This window comes from Corvus kubaryi, unplaced genomic scaffold, assembly GCF_017639235.1.
Source record: "Corvus kubaryi isolate FWS band 111438036 unplaced genomic scaffold, C.kubaryi_AGA036_p1.0 split3-73, whole genome shotgun sequence".
NCBI classification, from domain to species: Eukaryota; Metazoa; Chordata; class Aves; order Passeriformes; family Corvidae; genus Corvus; species Corvus kubaryi.
The window spans coordinates 25,166,212-25,189,782 of NW_024582091.1; the positions used below are offsets into that span (position 1 = coordinate 25,166,212).

The 23,571-nt window shown below is 47.6% G+C and overlaps 1 protein-coding gene and 1 long non-coding RNA gene across 4 annotated transcripts in view; both read left to right on the forward strand.

Moving 5' to 3' along the window:
• Positions 1 to 9,625, forward strand: LOC121659292. Its single transcript, XR_006014255.1, has 2 exons — positions 1 to 405; positions 9,382 to 9,625. It is a non-coding gene; the product is annotated as an uncharacterized LOC121659292 (long non-coding RNA).
• Positions 9,626 to 17,491: 7,866 nt separating this feature from the next.
• The window catches only part of FOXO3 (forkhead box O3), a 90,006-nt gene continuing 83,926 nt past the window's right edge, over positions 17,492 to 23,571 (forward strand). For 2 of the 3 annotated variants that reach the window (XR_006014076.1, XM_042016378.1), the window contains exon 1: positions 17,492 to 19,462. Coding sequence is in view for 2 of the 3 variants with exons in the window: in XM_042016378.1 (XP_041872312.1) it covers positions 18,878 to 19,462 (585 nt within the window). In the remaining variant the exon portion in view is untranslated. The remainder of the gene's footprint in view (positions 19,463 to 23,571) is intronic. The other variant, XM_042016377.1, reaches the window with a different exon arrangement.

The window sequence follows — 23,571 nt, forward strand, 5'->3', positions numbered from 1 at the left end:
TTCCATATTCTAAATCTGCTCTGGAAAACTCGCGTTAAAGCCCCGAGCGCGGCCGGGGTTGGACTGAGGGCGGCCTGCAAAGGCGGGCAGAGCCCACAAGATGGCGGGCGCGCTCCGCGGCCCGGCGGCGGCGGCGCGGCCTGGCAAGGAGAGGGTAAAAATACAGCCCAGATTGGCACCGCCAGGCTGAGAACAAAGGCAAAAACACCGTGCTAGCGCGGGCTAAGATCCGTTTCAGGAAGTTTAGTTTGGAGTCGAGAAGAGCGAGAGGGGATCCCATTAATGCATTTATATCGATCTCTATATATCTGTATCTCAAAGGCAGGTGCCAAGAGGATGGTGCCAGACTACTTTTGGTGGTGTGCAGCGACAGGATGAGGAGCAATGGACATGAACTAGAACACGGTAAGTTCCACCTGAATATGAGGTAGAACTTCTTTATGTTACTGGAATAGGCTGCCCGTGGACGTTGTGGAGTGTCCCTCTCTGGAGAGATTCCAAACCCACCTGAACACATTCCTGTGTCACCTGCTCTAGGTGACCCTGCTTTGGCGGAGGGCTCAGACTGGATGATCTCCAGAGGCCCCCTCCAACCCGAAAAATTCTGGGAAGTGCTGGAAAAAAAAAAAAAGGGAGACATCAAACACCCACACGCCCAGCATGGGATACAGCCCTGTGTCTCCTGTCAGGCAGGGCAGAAACAAAAATGAGGAGCAGAGGGATCGTGAGGGTCTGCAGGGTGGCTGCTGGACAGGGAAGTGTGGGGCAGATGGGCAGCAGAGCCTCCTGCAGTACCAGGGATGACCCAATCTTCACCGTGATACAGATTTATGTTTTTAATACACAACCAGTCAATTATAACTTGGTTTTGGGAAGCAAGGGCTTCCTTGAAATTGAGGCCGCCTTATATCACAGAATCACAGCATAAGCTAAGTTGGAAGGGACCCACAAGGATCATCAAGACCAGCTCCTGGCCCTGCACAGGATCATCCCCAAGAGTCACATCATGTATCCAAAAATACTGTCCAAACACTTCTTGAACTCTCTTGGTGGTGTGACCCTTTTCACGTTGCTTTATCCTATCCCAGCCTTCTCCCCATGGCCAGATGCTGCCTTGCAGCGGCTCAAACTGAATCCTCCTGGTCACAGCACCAGCAGGATCCTTTGGTGCAGGATACAGGACGTGTGCTCCTGAGCAAAGCCACAGGCAAGCCCCCAAAAAGCCTTTGGAAAGCTTCTGCATGGCTACCTTGTGACTTTTCAGACAGGCATAGCCCCACCTGGATCCCTGTCTCCAGCCTATCATTTTTAGCATGTATTTGGCAGCATGTTGCCTGAGTGATGGAAGGCTGTCTCCACCCTGGGGTGGAGAACTTCTTGGTGGGGTTCATTGCTGCCCCTGCATGTGGGGACTTTTTGACAAGTGAAGCTGGTAGTGCCACCTATTCCTGGGATTTAAGTAATTCTGGGATGTTCATTGCACATACAGGTGGTCTTATGAGAAGGGGCGACTCACAGATTCAGGCACAGCTGTGAATTCTCCACATTCAAGGGTAGCTGTGTTGACGAGTTGCTCTCTGAATCTCAGTGAAGAAATCTCTCTATTGTGGTTGTCTTCTGCTGGGATCCTGTTCTCAAAAAATCACAATATTTGGAACAGAGGAGTCTGGCTTTTGAACAAGCCTGAAACCCCACTGCTCTGAAATCCAGAGCACTTGTAGGATTTGGCTTGTGATGGGCTCCTCAAAAAAAGACCCCCATGACTATGCCTTTATAAAAACAGATGACCCTTGCTTGGGCTTACTGTGGTTAAGAGCTTCGAGAAGCTCCCTAGTCCTGTCCTGACACCCTTTCATCATCACTGTCTCCACTTCTTCTCCTCCTCCTCCTCCTCCACCCCCTCCCACAGGGTTCAGCTTGCAGAAATCCTATCCACTGACAACATCCTAGGAGAATGTACAGACTGTATCCTCTCCAAAAAACACGAGCAAAGAAACTAGAAGGTACTAGAGGGTCAACCTCTGTTTAACATTTCATGGGTTGTTGTTTGGTTTGGGTTTTTAAAAATTATTTTGTTGTTTGTTTTTATCATGAGAGCAGCTCTTGTCTGCTTGGTCTTCCCCATGTGATTTCCCCTTCCAGGCTCATACCTCTGTTGATTGGTGCAAGCAGCTCCTTGTGCAGTCAGGTTTTGTTCTTCTGAGGCACCAAACATTCCCCTCATGAAGTGCAAGCACCCCACGTGGCACTCAGGGAGTCAGGCATTTCAATGCTCAGTGTTCTTGCATACTTAAGTACCTTTTAGGCTCTATTTCTTAATCCTCAAGCTTTAAAAAATGCTAAATTCAAGTGGAAAATAGACGAACTTGTTAAACATTGGTCCCTCTGTGGCTTGCCTAAAGGAAGAAATTATATTGAGATTTTTTCAAGTCAAACTATTGCACAGACACACTGAAGGGAGGTACATAAGAAGAGACTTTTCCTGGAAAACTTCACCCCTGTAGAGAATCTGTAGAACAGAAGTCTGGTGATAAGCAGAAAAATTACCTCAGTGTTTCAAGATACAAGAAAGATTAGTGGTCCATCTAGAATGAAGAAGAAACAAGGAAAAAAAATCAGCTCTAATCAAGCATGCCAGAGCATAACCCTCTCTGCAGATCTCTTCTCATAACAGTCCAAGCCCATGAAAGAACTGGCATCAATAGATGCTGAAACCTACTGAAGGCCTTTAATGTAGCAAGTCAATGAACTTTGATGGAGCTGGCTTTTCTGGAAAGTCAGCTGGATTGCCAGGGTAACTACATCACAAAAGGATGCAGGATGGAAGGATACAGACGTTTGCTAAAAAGTTCTATGGGCATGACAAAATTAAATGAAACTGGATGTCCTAGAAAACAGTTTTCACATTCATCATGTCTCTTGGCTGGATTCCACAACATTACAGAAACATTTCTACAAGAATTTATTAATTTTCACATTCTGGGCCCTGGAGAGCTTCCCATGCTGCTCAGAATAGGTAGGTTTTTTTGAGTACAGGCTTAGAGGTGAGATCTAAGCCAGCTGGGCAGGGCCAGCATCCTTCAGTTACACATTACCATGCATATAACTTAATCCTGCATCAACAAGCTGAAAGGAAAGAGAGTAAATGGACTATCTGCTTATTTCATCCACATTTAGCAGCAGGATATGCATATAAAAGCAGATGAATTGTGGGGACAACAGTAAGCTAATCTGAGACAGAGAGCAAAGGTAAATCTTTTTTCTGAGACAAAGAATAGCCTTCATCTGGCGAATGAATAAACAAACGGATGCAAGCTACAGGGTAAGGTTAGAAGCAACATTCCTCCAGAGTTTTGAAGAAGTTTTAAACTCATGGGTTCAGTTCAGACTAAAACATGGGTTCTTAAGTTCTAAAACAAAATGTTTCTTAAAGCCTGGGTCAGCTTCTGCTTGGGTCTGTTTGCAACTGCAGTCTTTGCAAAAAAGCCTACCAGTGGCTGCAGGACTTCACCTGGTGCCTGACTAAGCCATTTCCATCTCTCCAGCCAAAGCTTACATTCTCTGTACTTCTTCTTACACCTTCTTCTCACGTCCTCTATACTTTCCTTTGCTGGAGCTCTTCACTGATGCGGATACTTCTACTGCTTTCCAGAGGTATGGGGGCTTCAGGGAAACTGGTTGGAAGACTGCTTGCATATCCTCCAAAAAAACCCCAAACCTAAAACAAATACCCACCCCCCAACATTTCTTATTCTTCAAATGTTTTTTTTCCCCCACATAAAAATAAGTTCAGGACTCTCACTATTTGGAGAGCTCTACCTCTAACTTCCCTGTCCTAGAGAGCCTGTGAACCAGGCTAATGGTTTGTGGGTATTGACAACAACTGCATGACAACTGGATGACAACTACACCCCTTCATTTCATACAATCATAGAATGGTTTAGGTTGGAAGGAACCTTAAAGATCATCTAGTTCAAAGCCTGTCCAGCCTGACCTTGAACACTTCCAGGGATGGGACATCCTCTACTTCTCTCGGCAATACGCAGTAAAGAATTTCTCCCTAACATCTAATCTAGACCTATCCTCTTTGAGCTTAAAACTGTTCCCCCTTGTCTTACCATTACATGGAAAAGGCCTCTCTCCCTCATTTTTATAAGCCCACTTTAAGTACTGGAAGGCTGCAGTGAGGTCTTCCTGTAGCCTTCTCCATCAAGAGAAGAGCAATCCCAGCTCACTCAGCCTGTCTGGGCAGGAGAGGTGCTCCATCCCTCTTAGCATCTTTGTGGCCTCCTCTGGACTCACTCTATCAGGTCCACATCTTTCTTGTGCTGGGAACCCCAGAGCTGGATGCAGCGCTCCAGGTGGAAACTCAGAGGGCAGAGTAAAGGGGCAGAATCACCTCCCTTGACCTGCTGGCCACCCTTCTTGATGCTGCTCAGGATGTGTTTGGTTTTCTGGGCTGCGAGTGTACACTGTTGGCTCATGTCCAGCTTTTCATCCACAAGAACCCCAAAGTCCTTCTCCACAGGGCTGATCTCCATGAGTTGTTCTTCCAGTCTGTACTCACGTCTGGGATTGCCCTGACCCAGCTGCAGCACCTTGCACTTGTTGAACCTCATGAGGCTCTCACAGGCCCACTTCTCCAGTTTGTCCAGGCTCCTCTAGATGGCATCCCTTTCCTCTGTTGTGTCATCTGCAAACTTGCTGAGGGTGTACTTGGTCCTACTGTCATTAATAAAGATACTGAGGAGACAGAGCCTCAAGGGACACCACTCAGCACCAGCTGCTACCTAGACACAGAGCCTTTGACCACAACTCTCTGGCTGCATCCATCCAGTCAATGCCTTATCCACAAAACAGTCCACCTTTCAAATCCATGCCTCTCCAATTTGAAGATAGGGATGCTGTGTGGAAATCATTTGCCTTGTTTCAGCTCTTTGTACGTAAATGCCCTTCGAAACAAGGAGAAGCGAGCAAACTTGTCTTAGGGTGTACTGGTTTGGCACGGTCTGGTTTTAGGTAGCAGGGGGGCCATGGAGATGGCTCCTGTGAGGAAGCTGCTGGAAGCTTCCCACCATGTCCAGCAGACGCAATGGCTGATGGCTCTGAAGATGGACATGCAGCTGGCCAAAACTGGGCCTGTGAGAGAGCTTGGTAATGCCTTTGTGATGACATATTAAATAAGAAAATCAAAACAAAGTCCCAAGATTTTGAATTCTAGCCAGAGAAGAGGAGGAGGTGTGAACATGTGAGAGAAAGCAACACGGCGACACCAAGGTCAGTGAAGAAGGAGGGAGTGGAGGTGCTCCAGGCACCGGAGCTGAGGTTCCTCTGCAGGCCGTGGTGAAGACTATGGTGAAGCAGCTGTGCCCCTGCAGCGCATGGGGATCCACGGGGGACGCAGAGATCCACCTGCAGCCCATGGGGGAAGTGCCCATGCCGGAGTGGGTGGATGCCTGGAGGAGGCTGTGATCCAGTGCAAGACCCAGTGGAGAGAGGGGGCCCTTGCTTCCAGGCTGGAGCAGCCTGTCCTTGGAGCACTGCACCCTGTGGAAAGAGAGAGCCCCATCGCAGCAGTTTTGGGAGGGCCGTGCGCCCGTGGGAGGGGCTCACGCTGCAGCAGGGGCAGTGGGGCTGCTGCTCCTGAGAGCGGACCCACGCCAGGAAGTTCAGGAGAACTGTCTCCTGTGGGAGGGACCCACGGCCTCACAGGGGAAGGACTCCTCTCCCAGAGCAGTGGAAGGAAATCTCACTGATAGACTGACCAAACCCCCATGCCCTGTCTCCCTGCACTGTCAGTGGGAAGGAAGGAGGGGCTGGGGGGAAGGTGTTCTAAGGGCTTATTTTACTTCTCATTATCCTCCTCTGATTCTGTTAGTAATAAATTCACTTTGCAAGTTAAGTTGAGCCTGTCTCATCCTTGAAGTGTTTCTCCCAGTCCTTACCTCAATCATGAAGTGTTTGTTAATTTTTTTTCCTTTTCCCTCCTCTGCCCAGCTGTGGCAGGGCAGGGTGAGCGAGTGGCTCTTGTGGGTGCCTGGCATTGGGCCAGTGTCAAACCATGACATAGGGCTTGAGAGAATAAAATACTTGCATCATCCCTGGCAGATGGGGAATAAGGAAGAAAGCACTGGGACCCCAGAAAAGGCAACAGGAGATAAGAAATTATTGATTTCCACTACCATTTGGTTTTCTGGAAAAGAAGCCTTGTTTTTAAAATTAGATTAGAGCACTTCTCTAGACACAGTCTGCAGGTATTTTCCAAAGATACCTTAGTGTGTTTCCATCAATAGCTACAGCAGCTACAAATTTGTACTTCTGGATGAAAGATACTTTATCAAAAAGTTCCTGACAAGCTCTTATCTACACAGCACATCAGTGACATACACATCCTGTGTGAAATCTGTGCAAGAAAGACAGGGTTTATTTTGTCAAATTATAAGAAGCACCCTGCAAGACATCCTGCACCACAGATTATCAATGCAGCAAAATACCTGGTGGCAAAGGCAATACACTGAAATGGATACTAGGGAAACTAGGAGGCATGAAGAACAGGCAGGTGAAAAGGCAAGTCCAAAGCTTAAGAAATGGAATTAAAAAAACTGAAAAAGGAAACTACTTATCTGAGCTACCACATGAGCCACTGAGCATCACAAATTTTTACTCATGCTCTCCTAAAATGAAAGGTGCTGACGCCAATCTGTACAGAGGGCACATGCACTGGAGAAAGGTTGTTCTTGTGTTGGGTGTAGAGCAAACATTAGTAAAGCCCCAAGCAGGTGAAAGACACAGTCCTTCTAGAACGAGAGGTCACAGGACTGTGCCAGCAATGAGGCTGTCATTCTGATTCCTCCCTTCCACTTTCTGCTAAGTGCTGTTTTTCTCAGTCGCTCAGAGGTTAAGGACAGATGGGAACCATTAGATCTTCACAGCTCCTTTGGGAGCTGTTAGTCAGACCTGTCACACATCACAGTCCTTCAAACCTCACCTGCTTACCTTGCCTGAGATTTGACTGCAGTGTCCCTCATGCTTTTAACTGTGGTTAGTGTGCACCCTTCAGAAACAGGCCTGTCCTGGCTTGGACACATCTGGAAAATGTTCCAACTACCCTGACAGCTTGTTATGGTGATTAACCACCTTCATTCCAATAAATTTGTGCCCAGTTTTTCATATGAATGTATCTGATTTCAGCTTGCTGAAACACATTCCCATAATTTACTAGATTAAAGAGCCTTTCAGTACCTGGTATTTCTTTTCCAAGGAAGTTCCTTCACCATCATAATCAATTCTCTGCTCGGCCTTTTTTGATAAACTAAAGAGACAAAGTGCCTCATGTCTCCCATTGCAAAGTATCTTCTTCAGGCTCTGAATCATTTTGTGTGGCTCTAATGTTCCACCACCCATTTTTCAACATCAATTTATAACATGCAGGCTATCCTAGTGCTGGTCTCACAAATACAGTATGTGCTTATATCCATTTGCTTGTCCCTTAGGACTCTTAAAAATAAAAAATAAATCTATTCAGAGTCTGAGGCAGATGCAAGCCAGCTTCCTTCTGTCTGGCATTTGGAGCAACCAAAAACCAGCCATCAGTCACCTGCACTGGTGCTGCCATCTCAGGTAAAGGGAAAGCATGACGAGGCTGTCTCTCTTCTTCACCATGATGTAATTCAACACTTTAAAGCAAGGCTGCCCTTGTGCAGGGTTCTGCTCTGAGCACAGATCACCCTAGGCACACCCAGACCACATCCATAGGGATAAACTAGCCAATGAGCAAAGGGTATCTGTGTACAGGCTGTTAAACCCTCTTACCCATCAAAGTGTAGTGACTGCAGACTTTTTAGGCCCATACCTGGGAATTGTTTGGGGACATGCTTACAGCTTGAGGCCAATGCTGTGCCAGGGACCAGTCTCTCCATGGACCCTGCTGAGCTCCACTATCTGGGAGTGCTCGCCACCACTGCCACCTCCTTTACCAAGAGAGATAAATGCCATCTTAACACAGAACCAAGGAGGGAGAAGGATGAAATGGCTCACTCACTTTCCCCTTCCAAACAGGTCAGCAGCATTTCTCAGACCAGAGAGGCAGCAACAGGCTGGGGCATCCGGCAGGTGCATCAAACCTGTCAATGCAACCTCATGCAACTCAACAAGGGAAAGGGCACAGGACGAAAAGGCAAGAAGGAAGAAAAGGCAGTAAAGGGACTTTTGCATAAGCTCAGAAAGGAGAGCTTGTGTCGAGGTCTTGCATCACCATGCAGCTGGGATCAAACCCAGGCTGGAAAACTCACCCAAGCTGATGCTTTAGCCCTGGGGGACCCCTGACCTGCCTGTCCTGCACCAAACATTCACTCAGCACCAGCACCCTGGAGCTTTCTCATCACAGGCCTGTCCTACAGTTGCTTGTCAGAGCCAAAACAGCAGTCACTCAGGAATCCAATGCCAACAAAGCTGCAGGCACTTCACACACATTATACGTAAAAAAGGTGCCCAGCCTGTGCCTAAATAAAACTTTGTCTTCAATTCCAGGGTTCTCAAATCAGGAGGCTGAGGGGAGAGTGATTTTGGAAAAATATAATCTCAACCCCAGCTCATCAGAAGGGAACAAAAATATCTGATGGCTAATATTTTATTAGGTTTTGATTAGAAGAATAGGGATTTTCTTTTTTGCTACAGAATTTTCCCCTTTCTTGTATCTCTCAGGGGCAGAAAATGCTGAATCACAAACCTGGAGCTTTAAAAAAAAAAAAAAAGTATTTCATATGCAGAAGAAACATATCTTACATCATTTCATGGTTCCTGCTCTGCTCTCTAGTGCCACGTTCCTCATTTTCAGGCTGTTTGAAAGGTCAGCTTCACAGAACAAATCCTGACCTCAGACATGGGAAATATGCTGCCTCATCACTCCAGGATCTTTTCTCACATGATTAGTCCCAACATTCCTGCAAGTAGAACAGTCCCCATTGCCACTGCCACAGACATTAAAAAAAAAAAAAAAAAAAAGAAAAGGGCAAGATTTTTTTCTCTCCATTCTCAAAGTTAATGCTCACCAGCATCACAGCCTCATTTCACAGGCTGGGGGCTACTTCAGCACTGTAATGCTATTGCCATCTACGGACAAGCAATCACCTTACCTAACATACATACAAGTTAAAGTAGGAGTACATGCCTAAACTGACAACAGTTCTTGAAAAAGTTTGAAAGGACTTTAAAGAGGATTTTATTTAAGATTTCCCAGTGGCTAAGATATAGGATCTAGGCAAAAGTTAATTGAAGACAGCAATTAGTCCTCATGGTATTGGTTTTAATACTGGTTATGTATTCATTCAACTAGCTTCATTTTGTCTGAAGATTTTTATTTTCATACTATAATTTGAGCAGACAGAAGAGGTCACATTAAGGTGCTGATCCAGAAGACACATGCATACTCTGTTTATTTTGAATGCAAGATCTGAACTTATTTGAAATTACTACTATCAATTACCAAAGATTTAAAGAATGATGGAAGGCACAGCCGTGATGAACAAGTTCCAGTGCTACAGGAAAGCTGAAGATTAATTTACTTGCTTAATAATGCTGCTAAAAATGTAAGATTTCAAAATTAATAAAAGAACCAGTCAATTAATCTACTGGTTATAAATGACAAATATAGACTGAAAAATATTTTGACTGAAGAATTAAAATTACTGCAAACTCTTTTTAGTGTGCTTAGGCCTCTAAGGAGGAATATGGCTCTTTTTCAGTAACCTGGGGACTAGTTTTTGTCAGTATCTGTAAAAAATACAAAGCAAAACTGAAGCTCCCACTCACTGGGAGACTCTACAGATGACATGTAAAAGAAAGCACCACCACAGTGAGATGAAAAATGGGGTTTCTGTTAAATTATAACTAGCCAGACGGTTACACTGCTCTCAGGTTCATGATAAAGGCAGAAAGATTGCCTCCCATGCTTGCAGAGTTCATTGCCAGGTGGCTCAAACCATGCATGGTTAACTCGTCAGACTCAGCCTCTTCTTGTTGATCCCTGCTGAACCAGCAAAAGGGAAATGCCCAGGCCCTGAGAGCAAAGATTGCCCCACAGCTTGTCACTCGGGGAGGAGAGCAAAAGCAAAAAAAAAAAGCAGCGAAGGCATCAGATCCATCTCAGTCCCTTGCCAGAGGAAGGATGCTGTAAGACTGAACCCTGAACAAGTCATATGAAAAGAACCAAAGCACAAAGTTCTCCTCTAACGAAGTCAGAACAAAAACGTTTGGATAGGATTTCTGGAAGAAGGAGCCAGAGGTGTTTGTGAATAAGCACAAGAATAGGCACTTCCAGTGACCACAGAACTACAAACAAAAGCACTTTTGTGCACTCCCGGATTACTTGCTCTTAATTTCTCTTACGGTCACATGCTTATGTAGGCCTGTACTGTTTGAAAACATGATTTATGAAGATGCCTTAAATTGCAACCAAGTGTTGTGCTATTAATACTGACTTTATTTTAACTTTCCTGTTACTTAATATAAATTTACATAATTTTAATCTCTTACGTGGCCAAATCCCCACTGAATCCTTTAAAAGGTTTTGTTGATATGTCCACTATATTTCCAAAGTGTTTCAGAATTATGGGCTTGCCCCCCCACCCCCCTTCGCCGTCATTGTTTCATTGGTTCGGGGACAACCCCTTCTTTTCAGCAGATTGAAACATCCAGTAATGTGAAACAGATCTGGTCACCCTATAGCATTAAATCGTGCTTTGTGGTGCTTTATTCCTGCTCCAAAAGACTTTATGCATTAGTGAGTACATCAAATTGCACCAGAGACTGAATGCATATTGAAAAGTAATAAATGATTCCATATGGTCTTAATTTTTCAAAGCAGTGCACCACTGTTTTAAAGCAATAGTGTTTAATTTTCCAATTAGGAAGGTTTTTAAATAGCCCTTCTAACCCACAGATACGGGAACACTCTCACTTTGGATATTCTCTCCAGCTGAGAGATTTGGGTGCACCAACTATTTTCACAGTCAAATGGTGTCCTTGGTTAGCAAGCTAGCAAGGGTGCAATTAGCCAAGGCAGTTAATTTCTTCCTTTTATTCAAAAAAGCTTGTGTCATCATTACTGTGAAGACACAGGTCACAAAGGCTCCGTGAGCAAATTGAATAGCACACGTTCCTCTTTAAGCTTCACGTACTTTAACATCTGTCAGACCTCAGCTACTCAGTTCCTCCCCAGTTTTCCCTGTTTACTTCCAAGGAAAAAAACCCCATTTTGGTTAAACAAGGTTTATAATACCTCTACCTACATTTTAAACTAGACATGCCTATTATGAAGAGTAGCTACTGTATTTAGAAGCAGTAGCCTCTTTAGCAGATCAGTTCCCAGCATGTATTCAATTACATGGGCTCACCTAAATGGTACCCCCAAACCATAAATTTAAAAAATAATAAAATCAGATCTCACTCTTGCTGTCCTTTCCTCTCCACAGGTAAACTGGCAATGAACAACTTCAGATGCAGTTTTGGTCTGCTAAACTGAAGGAAATGATTTTGCAAGGCAGGCAAGGGTGTGTGCAAATGGAAGAATTCCACTTTTCAGATTCCAGGAGGAGTTTGCAGGGCAGTTGCTGTAACTGCATGCCCTGAGCATATTTGAGTGACATTCACATGAGCTGCAAGGAATGTAAGGTCCTTAATACTAGAAGAGGACCAGGGCAGAACCGAGGCCTTAAAGTTCAGAGCTGCCCTCCCAAAATCCCCTGCTCAACTGATGCCAAATCCTGGAGGCAATGGAAGTTCTATTTTTAGGTTGTCAGCATCTCAAGATACAGGACATTGTGCCTTTCACATACCCACAACCACCCCGTGTTGGACAGCTCTGTGCCTGTCTTCCCCCTGGACACAGTGCTGGAATTCGGAGCTCGGACACGTTTCCATGCAAGACGAGACCCATGACCCCGGCTGCCTAGCCTGCTCAGAGCACATCCAACACGTACATTAATAGGCTCTGGCTTCTTAGAGCACTCTGCTGTGACCGCTCTTCCAAGACGGGACAGCAGGTAGGAGGTGCCCGGCGCTATCCCATCACTCTGCGGCGTGTACAGGCACTCAGGAAACATGACCCCCTTCCTCCCACTTGATGCAGCTCCTGAGTCAGCAGTTACCCAGTTCCTCCGGGGTAGGAAAGAGAGAACCAGCTGCAAATGCTTATAATCGACTTCCCCACCATGGCCTAAGCTGCTGACTGCTTTTGCTTAACACTTCACCAGCCCCTTTGAACCCTTCCTCAACTCCCCAGGGGGGACTTCCCCCTGCGTGCCTTGCAGTGCCCCTCACACCAGGAGACACAAGGTCATTTTCTCTTCCTTCTGCCCGCCGGGGTTCAGATGCCTCGCTCTGACCTTCCCGAAGAGTATCTTTACCAGGGAAGCAAGCTAGCCTAACACGCACTCCATTTCCAACCAGCCTGTTGATCCCGTACTGCTGCTTGGGGGAGAGGGTGGGGTTTCAGGATTCACGGGAGCAATCATGGAGAGGCCATGACCTAGCAATAATAACATTGCCATGGGGAAGGGAGGGAAGCAGCCTTGGATTTCAGTACCCTTTTGAAAGTGTGCACTATGTACTTTACATCAAACATCTGTCAGAAATGTTTTTTGTCAGAAAACAAAACACAAAGTTCTGGGAAAAGGACCAGGAGCCACATCTTCAGCTCCTGAAGAAGTGCTCTGATCACTGGAAATACAGGAATACAACATGAGGGAGGGGCTTAGACTTCTTCCTCCAAGGGCCAGAAACAGGAGAAAATAATTAATTCTTTGGAGGAAGTGAAATAGGCCGTATTGGGCACCTGCTGTCAAAAGGAGAGGCCAGGCTGCGAGCCTGAGAAAAGGTAAATCCTTTCCTGCAGCCCTCACTCTCGTCACCTGATCCCCGATTAAATCCCCTGCTGTACAAGCGTGCCTTCTGTTTGCAGGTAGAGGGAAGCAGGGCTGTGAAAAGTAGTTATTTTAGGGCTGTGCTGTGTAAGCACCACTACAACAAGCAAGGATTGAGAATGCATCTCTCTGCACAGCACCATGCAGACAGGACAGACACCTCGGGGACGTTTTTTGTCCCATGAAGACAACCAACACTGACACAGTTTCAGAGGTGTGGCTTCCAGGTTTCCCTGTCGGTGCCCTACCTCTAGGCATTTAGCACACAGGATTGGCACACCTGGCTGCCAGACATGTACCCACCCAGTCCCTTCCCCTCCCACCACGCACAGATCTCCACTGCCTGGAAGCTCACATCTGGAGGGTGCCTGCAGCCTTGGCACAACTTAGCTCTGAGACAAGGGCATCGGGGAAAGCCGAGAGACGGCTTTGCTTGGTCCTCAGTGCAGCAGTAGCTTCTGGCTGAAGGCAATTTTCCGTGCGAGCGCCACGGCACCTTCAGGAAAGGCTTTTCTGGCGGCAGGGCTGCAGGCAGCGCCCTCAGCCCCGCCACACCGCCCCGAAGCGAGGGGCAGCTCCGGAGAAAGGGGCGCAGCGCCTGCCCAGGCCCCCGCCCCGCGCCGCGCCGCGCCGCATTTTACTCGATTGTTTATTATTTTCCGAGGGGCGGTGGCGGGGCGGAGGCGCTGGCCAATGGGAGGCGCCGCTGGCCTGACGAGCGACGGGAGGCGACCAATGGGTGGCGAGGGCGGGCCCCGACGGTCACGCGCGGCCCCGGAGCATGACATCATTCAGTTCGCACGGCGCAGCCTAGCTTGGTGGGGGCGGGGCCGCAGCGGGGGCGGGGCTGGCGCGGGGGCGGGCCCGGGGCGGGGCCAGCGCCGCCGCTCCCCCTCTCCGCGCTGTGTGGGCGCAGGAAGGTGTTAAGTTATAATGACGGAGCAATTAAGCGATAAGTGGGTATAATTAACCCCACGTGGGGTAACCGAGACGGGCTTAAGTGGACACGGCCGCGTTGCACAACGAGTAAGTCGTGGGGCAGAACAGCGTTTGGCCACTCGGACTAGCCCAAGCTAAGGGGGAGAGCTGTCTATCTTCACAGGTCAAAATTCTGTCATATAATCCAAGATAAATAATAATGATAAAAGTGGAATTTCCTGCTGTATCTCAGCAGTTTGGCTGCACCCTAACGATATAAACTCAATAAATGCATGTGCCCCATAGTATTTAAAAATTATGAAGAAAGCTTTTGAGCAATGTCAGCCTAAAGAGCAGGCTTTTTAAAAAGGGTTTAAAATATGCAATTAGTTTTTGGATTTCCCAGCCCCCCTTACATTTCTTCCTGGCCCTCAAAGTATATTTGGGTCACATCCATGGCACATCAAGAACTTGGCTATTGGTTTAAAATGGAAGCTGAGATGCTCCTTCAATAGGACATTAAGACAAGGGATTTCAGGGAAATACCAGTATTGCAAGCCTCATAAATAAAGCTGAGAGAGTCCAACTTGAAGTGATCTTCAAGTTGCTGTCCATCACTTCGAGGAAAATTTTATAGTTAGAAATCTGCTGCCATCTTTGGCAAACCCATCAAGTTCCATAGCACAATTTGGATCCTTGCTCTGTCTGCCAGTCAGCCAATCTTTTCACAATGACTGTGAAATCCATTAGCCAGTTTTAGCCAAATTGGGCCACAAAGTTAAAGTCTCACGGTATGAAGTTAGCTGGTTTATAAATGACATTTCTTTCTAATCATCAGCATCCAGGTTGCTCTGAATCAGCCATAAAACCTATTGTGTGCTACCCAGTCTATGTTTAAAGGACAGAGTAGGGAACTGGGAGAACAGAAAACACTAATGGAGCTGCTCTCTCACGGGGTGAATGGGAGGGGTAGATAGCGTTATTGCAGGGGACACAAACTGCTCAGAGACCAGGATGCAGGTGCCTTACAAAACAACCCATGATATACTTGTTTGTGTGAGGTCCACATACACAATGCAGCAGTTGTTTAACGTAACTGCAATATAACATCCGTTTATTGAGCGGCAGTACACTTCACAGGAGATGTCCGTAATGCTGGACTGACAAGAAGTTCAAGGTCTCCCACCCGCTATGAGACTTTAACTACAACTGTACTTCTGCAGTTAAGATATTTGTGTGAGACATGAAGCCAGAAACGTCACCTGCACTTCTCTAGTTGCCAAGTGACTGTTACCCTGCCAGATCCATATAATCCAGATACCGTGATAGCCACACGTGTTCCCTACATCAGCTTGAGCAGCTATAGTAGATAAAAGGAGATGCAGAGAAGACACAGCCCTGCCCTAAAACATGCGCAGTCTAAGTAGGCAAAGTAAGTGAGCTGGCTTTCAAATGGCCTGAGGGCTGGCCTAACTTTATTCCTGTTGAAGTCAGTGATAAAACTCCCATAAATGGAGCCTTTGTGAAAATCCCACCCTTGGGGCATTGAAGTACTTAAAGGAAGAGACTGAAAATTGTGCAGGCTTTAGATTCAATTTTGATCAGTTTTTATGTGTATTTCAGTGGGCCCAGCCATGGAACGACAATAAGCAGAGCTCCTGTTCTTTCTGTTTTGCTCACACACCTTTTGTAAGTAAAAAGTGTAGGAACAATTATACTGTGGTTTTAATTGCGTCCCTAAACTGCATTATCATGGGCACACAGATGCTGCATGGAGCTGTGAGGAACTGGTACCATGATGTGTGATAAAGGTCATGCGGCTGATATACCAGTGAATTCTGAAGAGGATGCATAATCTTGCTCAAGGCTGGCACTCAGGTGATCCAGTTTTATTTCTCAGTTCTAGCATGGGCTTCCTGTATGACCTCAGTACAGTCATGTAATTGTTCAGTGCCTCGGTCCATCATCTTTTTAATAGGGTTACTACTTACTTATTTCCTTTCTCCCGCCCTCTCCTGCCTCACTTAGACTGCAATTCTGCCCGGGAGTGTAGCATTTCTTACCACGTGCAGGGCCTTCACCCAGTACAATGAGACCTAATAGCAATGCCTGTAGAGTAATGTAATGCCAATTAAATAAATAAATGAAGATGATAGTATCATTTAGGACTAGATTTGCAGCTTGTAACCCAGCCCAAGGTCAAAGTGCTATGCTTCCCTGCAACCTCAGGATGCGCTCTAAGTAGAGGTTTCTGCAGTGGTCAAAATCAGCCCCAAGCAGTAGGTAGTTTTGGGCAAAGGCTGAGTCCCAGTCACAGTTTCACAGCCAGCCTTCTCTGGCTAACTGCTGAAAGCCACAAGGAAAGGCTCCTCAGAGATGTGGTGTTGGACTAAGGATCTTCTCACCACGCCTTCTTGTCTGAACTTGGTTGCTGGCTCTTCAATGCCACTGTGGTTTTCCTCCCTACCAACTGCTAAATCGTACACACGAATGCCAGTGTCACAATTGCAGAGTGGCTGGTGTCTTTTTGAGCTGCCTTGTATTCCTGTAGGGGCCACATTACAACAAAAGCCATGGCAGGGCACAACCTTGCGACCCAAAATGGAGTTGCAGTGAAAATTATTTCCATTACTCGAACCTGCATTCATTCTGATGAACTCAGTGTCTCCTACTATATTTAGATAACCAGGGATTAATTGTATGCATGCTGAAATGCTGCCCCTTGTAATAAAATCACACTAAACTATTCCTAACTTTAGTGCCACTTGATTTCAAAACCTAGCTAGACCCTTAGGGCCTTAGGCCTTACTTAGAACATGTAAGGATCAGAGCCTTGCTGTTTTCTAATCAAACTGAATGGTTTCCAAATCTCTCTATTTGTCTATAATGCAATCTATCAGGAATAGTTTAATTGTTTGCTAATTCTATACAGCAAAGCTTCAGAATCACACCTACTTCTCAATTCATGCGATTGTCTGTATCTCATATCAAAGACAATGCTACAGTTGGTCTAAATCTAGCCCACAGTCTAGGTTGATACCAAGTTGGGTGAGAACTGATACATATAAGTTGCCATGTGATGTATTTATAACTACATCCATATTAATAGCTTTTATGTTCCTTGGCTTTGTGGGTCACCCCTTTATTCAACCCGCAATTAACTACATCTTCAAGTGAGCTACTTTAGAGGGCTTTCTGCTAGGGCATGGCCTCCAAGGACGAAGCACAGCAGGATTGTAGTCACGTGTAGACATGTCTGAACATGTTCCTGGCATCACTCACAGCCAGAGTGAAAGTTTTCAAAGAATTACTAAATTAGACTCTAAATTTTAAAGTTTACAAGAACAGCTTGTGCACCAATAATTTATGACAAGCGGAAACAAGTACAGAAAAGAAACAGGGCTAATGCAAACCTTGGAAAGGTTTACCGGGTACTTGGAGAGGCTTGAGTGCTTTCCATCGGGCCGGCCGGACAGGACTCCGGAGCCGCAGGGACGAGGAGCACAGAAGCGCAGCCCCCAGCAGGTACCGGCAGCTTCTCCAGCCCGCCCAGCTCCGGCAACGCCCCCCATCCCGGCGCTCCCGCCCCGTCGGGGCGGCTCCTTCGCGGCGCCGCCCGCCCTCCGCCCGCCTGTGGGCGGGCCGTGCCGAGCCGTGCGGTTTGGTTGAAGCTCCCTGCGTGTGTCTATAACTTTGTGTTGCTGCCGGTGGTTGTTAGGAGGAGGGATGTGGAAGTCGGTGGTGAGCAGGGTGACAGGCTGCTCGGGCGGGCTGCGGCGGCGGACGGGCTGGGCGCGGGCGGATCGCTTGCCTCTCACCGGCTGCTCGCAGGGGGAGCGGGCGCTCTGCCGTTTTCCCATCCTTCGCCTTTAAAGGGAAGGCTCTCCCGAGCTGAAGGCGCAGGAGCAGCAGGAACCATGCAGCAGCGCTGCTTCTTCTTCCCGTGAATTCGGATCTCGATTGCTGCCGGTGTGGAGGTGGCTGTCGATCCAGCACCCCCCCGCCGCCTCCCGCCCCTCCCGATGTGGCTTTCCCTGCCTCGTCTGCCTGCGCTTTCTAAATGACTTAAGTGAAGGGGGAAAAAACTGTCAAGATGGCAGCAGCAGGAGCAAGGAGGTTATGAATGTGGTGTTGATGCTGGAACAAAACCTATTCTCTTTGGCAGCCCTAGGGAGGGCTTAAAGCTACTGGACCTGTTGGAAGACTGGCGATTTGATTTGTTCCCGTTGTGTTTGCTTTTTCCCTGCAAGAAGGAGGATTTATCACTATTTTTTTTTTAACCGACCAGCCCCCACGGTGGCCTTCTCCTGCCCCCTGCTCCGTCGGCTGTGAGATTTTGGGGGGTTGCTTGCGTGTGGCTTGGGGGCACTGCAAAGTGACAGGTTTACGCTAGTGTGCAGTTGGATGTATGCTAAGACTTCGGCTCCCTTTAGGGCGTTTTGAAGAAGGAAAAAGTCTTCGGCGTAACCCAGAGGATCCCTCTCCCTGCCCTCCTGCCGACGGAGGGCGCAAAGGACCACCCCCCCCTCCCGAAGGCAAGATATCCGCGGAAGCGGTGAGGAGCGAGCTCGGGGGCGTGGGGGGTTCGTCTCCCGGCTGGATACAGCTCGGTTCCCGCTGGAGCTACTTCTGCATCCGCATGGAGTGAAACATAAACAAACGCACACACGCACCGCGGGAGCGGCCGCCGCTCCGCCGGCGCGGAGAGCAGCGCCGCGGGCACCTCCGGCACCGCCCGACCCGCGCTGCCCGTCCTGCGCGGCCGCTCCGGCTCCTAATCTGATTTTTTTTTTTTTTTCCCCTCCCTCCCTCCCCTTCTTCCCCCGCCTCCCAGCTCCGGCGTGCGCATCGCCCGCGGGGAGCGGGGCTCCGGGCGCAGCGGAGAGCCGGCCAGCCCTTAGCGGAGCGCGGCATGCCCGTCCGGCGGCCCCCTGCCTGCTAGGCTCCCGTGGGCACCGAGGAGGCGGCGGAGGAGGAGTGGGGTCGGCGGCCGCCCGCCCCGTCGCAGCGCCCCGCAGCCGCCCGCGGGGGAGGCCAAGATGGCAGAGGCGTCGCCCCCCGCCCCGCTCTCGCCCCTGGACGTGGAGCTGGACCCCGAGTTCGAGCCGCAGAGCCGCCCCCGCTCCTGCACCTGGCCCCTGCAGAGGCCCGAGCTGCAGGCCAGCCCAGCCAAGCCCGCCGGCGAGCCGACCGCCGACGCCGCCTCCATGATCCCCGAGGAGGAGGACGACGAGGAGGAGGGGGGCGGCTCGGCCATGACCGTCGGCAGCGCGGCTCCCGCGGGCGGAGAAGCGGCGGCGGTAGCGACCATCGCCGTGCCGGAGGAGGCGGCGCGGCTGCTGGCCCCGCTGCCCGGCGGCGGCCCGGAGGGGCCGAGCCTCTCGCCCGGGGGAGCGGCGGCGGCAGGCGGCGGGGGGCTGAGCGGGGGCCCGGCGGCGGCGCCGAGGAAGTGCTCGTCGCGGCGCAACGCGTGGGGCAACCTCTCCTACGCCGACCTCATCACCCGCGCCATCGAGAGCTCGCCGGAGAAGCGCCTCACTCTCTCCCAGATCTACGACTGGATGGTCCGCTGCGTGCCCTACTTCAAGGACAAGGGCGACAGCAACAGCTCGGCCGGGTGGAAGGTGAGGCGGGATCCCGGGGCCGCGGCGCTCCCGCCGCGCCGCCCCGACGGGCGGGCTGCCCGTAGAGAACGCGGCCGCGGAGCGGGGTGCTGGCGGCTGGCCCCGACAGCAGCCCGCCGGGCGCTGGTGCCGGTTGTGCTGCTGGTGGTCGCCCTGTCGGCTTTGCTTTTTTAAACGGAGAGATTAAGAAAGTTTTGTCTCTTTCCTGTTGCTGTGTGCAAGCGGTGAGGGCTATTGACTCTGGGGGCAGAGAACAGCCTGGAGCGGAGCTGGCTTTTCTGATGCACAAGCACATAAGCAGGGAAAGAGAAGGAGAGAGAGAAAGAAAAAGGGAAAAAAATAGTTATAAGGTGTGTGGGTTTTGTTTTGCCTTTTTTTTTTTTAAGTTGTAGTAACACCAGAGGTAACTCATGGTGGAAATGAGTAGAGTTGCTTTTATGCATGGTCAGTCTGAGTCTCAAAGCCCAAATACAGAATGACTTTATTATTTTTGTCAAGAAATTCCCCAGTTTTTTGCCGATGTGTTCCTCAAAGGCAGTAGAGGGAAACTGGGGTTTTGACACTTCTTCATAAAGTTAATCAAAGCATGGAGTTATTGGCTGTTCGGCCACGGGAATGCTTGCTTTGCGATTCCTGCGGTGCCAGTGTATGAGAGCACCGTCTACTGATAGCCCAGCATTTTCTGTCCAGCACTGCGACAGCGAGCAGCTAAGAGTACTACCGTTTTAATAAGTGAGGGGGGAAAAAAATCTGGTTTTGTGGCTTGTTTACTCAGCGCGTGCAAAAGCACGTTGCAGGCAGGCAGGGTTTTACCCTCAAGACAGAGGCTAATAAGGCCTACCAGGAGCCAGAAGTGCACGTAAAGCACATTTGAAGTGATTTCCAGAGCTGCTTTTTTTTCCTCCTCGTTTTCTGTGTTCATCCGTCAGCGTCTGTGGGATGCCGAAATGTCACATAGTTGCAGCTATACAGAAATGCAGGTGCTGCTTGATGCCGATACTGTTTGCAGAAGGAAATCCCGGCAAGGTTCAGTTGCTGTTGAGGGCCGATACTAGCGGCATCTGACACGGAGTTTTTGAATGGATGGCTGAAGGTGAATTTGCCAGGAAGTTCAACGCTTTTACAGAGAAATTAAATTTTCTCTTTGAATCTGTCTAGCTTTGGGTCAGCTGATAACTTTCAGTATACAATTGGTCAGAAATACTGAATAGATGAAACATTTCTGGCAGGTTCTCTACTACCAAACCTGTCTCATATTTTGGTGCCTGAATAGGACTTGCTGGTAGGAATTGAAGTGCAGCTGTATGATTTTTACCTTCCAAATGGAGCACGGTAGAGGAAGCATTTAATTGACAGACTTGTTTCAGGCTGGGGAAGATACAAACACAAAGTTTATCAGTGGCATAGCTAGTTGAAGACAAGGCTTTTAAAACCACACATCCTTTTTACAGTTTTTGTGTCTGTATTACGTGTTGAATTTTGATCTGATTTTGCAAGTGTGACGCAGAATGTGATAAAGGGTTGCATCTTCCAGTGACAGCCTGTGCCTTCATAAGTTGTTTGGTTTCACACAGAAGCAGTGGCTTTAGATGTCAGCTGCTATGACAAATCCAGCATTTTTATCTGGTACTTTGAATTTTCAGTAAATTCTCAATATCTGACTTAAACGAAGACTTACCTAACAATGGGGCTGACACTGTTTTGGCTGAATTTGGTGACAAAACTCCTTTTCACTTCAGCAGAAGCAGAATCTGGGCCATAACATGAAGTGCTTACATTGATTAGTATCCTTAATACCATCACCATTTTTCTGAAAATTTATACTGTTAATTTGATATTGATTCCTTTGCTGAGCAGCATTAACTGGTACTTGGGAGCTAATTAAAATGCTAAAAACTTGGATCCCTTGAGATTCTTCTGTTATAATTTAATTCAGAAGTTTCTCACAAGCCTTTAGGATGACCTTTCTCAGAAGATGCAGGCACACTGGTAGCAGAAAATTTTTCCTCTAATGATTGTGAACTGTCTCTGAAGTTAGGGTAGGGCATTCGATCGTGTTAACGGTGGGTGCAGTTGTGTGTGGGTGGTAGGGGCATGCTGGAAGGGGCAAAGGGGAGGTCATGAGCTAATAATTTGCCAGGCATCTAAAACTGCAAAATGTAATTCCTTAGCAAGGCTAGGGTTTCAAGTGCATATACATTCAGAAGGGGACTACTTCAGTTTCTTGGCTGGAATGTAGCTTAGTCTGTGTAGAGACAACACTCTTATACAGACTCCATCTTAGTCTCCTGATGCTAAAACACATTATATGTTATTATCATCTTTGTTTCCCTCACAGGTAATGAATACAACTCTTCAGGAACTAATATCAGCTTTTCACATTAGACTTTTTCGGATTGCTAGTTACACCGAGACTTTAAATGAACAGAAGATAGTTCTGTGTTGGAAGGCTTTTATCTTAATTTAGAATATTTTTACACAGCTAAATTCATCATTGGAGGCAGCAAGCTCATTTAGCAATATTCTGCTCTGCCACTGAGTGGGAAAATTGTTACTTTAAACAAAGGGAAGAAGAGAGCTTGGTTTTATTACCTTATGTATTATTATATATGAAATATTAATACTGTTTCCAGTGAGATGTGCCGAATACCATAATCCGTAAACATAGCTGGGATTATGCTCCTCAAAACAATTCTTTTAAGAGCTATAAATTAAAGTTACAACTATCACTTTTTTTTTTTCCTGCTTAGGGCATTAAAGCAGAAGTGAATATTTCAGATGTGGTTAGGAAGGCATGTATTACGTTTCCGCTAATTCGGATAAGGTTTGCCCAATACACCTCCCCAACAATCTCCTTTGCTTCCCCCTTCCCCTGGCCTTGGCGGGACGTTGGCTAACCTAATACTGCTGAAGCTAGGGCAGTAGTGTATGGTGCAGCGCTGCAGAGGTGCCGCGCTCTGGACACTCCTGTGTGCCACAGGCAGCCCGGGTTGGTACAATCCTGTACACTTCAAACCACTGGAGAGGGTTTCCGTGCATGTTCCAATATCTGCTTCTGTCTTGAATACTTAGGGAAGGTTGGTATTTATGTTCGTCATCCCTGGATGGGGGGAAGAGATCCCAGGGTGAGCTGGTTTCACCCTTGTGAAATGCAGTGTGCCAGGTGACTCTTTTAGGTACTTTTACGGAGCTCCTCGATGACTAGGTCTTTCCTAATTCAGGTATCTGTTACCCAATTGAAGTCCTGCAGTCACAAAACTAGGGTGTTGACTTAAAAACCAAGTTTTACCTCACAAGTATTTAGGGTGCAGCACTCACTTCGCTCAATAATCTTGATATAGGAAACTGAAGCACCTTTTTGTCCATGTACGTAGTAGAGGTGCCCAGTTTCACTTCAGCTTAAGTAATTCCATACCTCTTCCCACAATGTTATTTTGTAATTTCTTGCAGCACTATCTTGTGAAACAGTCTTTTCTACATGAAGAGTACACTAGGGGGACTATTTTCCTCTTTCTTAAGCGGTATGGCAAGACTATGAATCTTGTCCTTTATACAGAGATACCAGCAATTCCCAAATTTAAATTCAGCTGATTTGCTTTGATTTGTTTTTCATATCAGAAGCTTGTTGTGTTTTACACCTGTTGTATTCATCTTCCCCATAAAAGATAAACACTGGCTGCTGGGGTATTTACTTTGAAGGGGAGGTTTTTGTAAACTTTGTACATGGACATTCCATCATTCCTTACCATGTTTTATTGGCAAGTATGTACAAAAGGGCTGCAGTCCCTTCAGTGTAGGAAATGCACGAGTCTCTTCTCTAATTATTGAGACTTGAAAAGGCTTGAGAAATTTGCCAGTGATGTAGACAGATGTCTAAATCTGTTAGCCAGATGCTGATATGCAAGATGTGTCAGACTCTTCTTATCATCTTCTTGCAAAGGATGTGAGAAGGAAGTAACACCACTCTCTTTCTTCTTATTTCTCCTTCCTCAGACTGACACACAATGTCTTTATCAGTAGTGGCAACGTAAAACTGGAGTCTGTATCAGTTTCTTTCTTTCCTCTGCTGACTTTTAAACTTCTTTTCTCTTTACTTCTTTAAAGGTTCT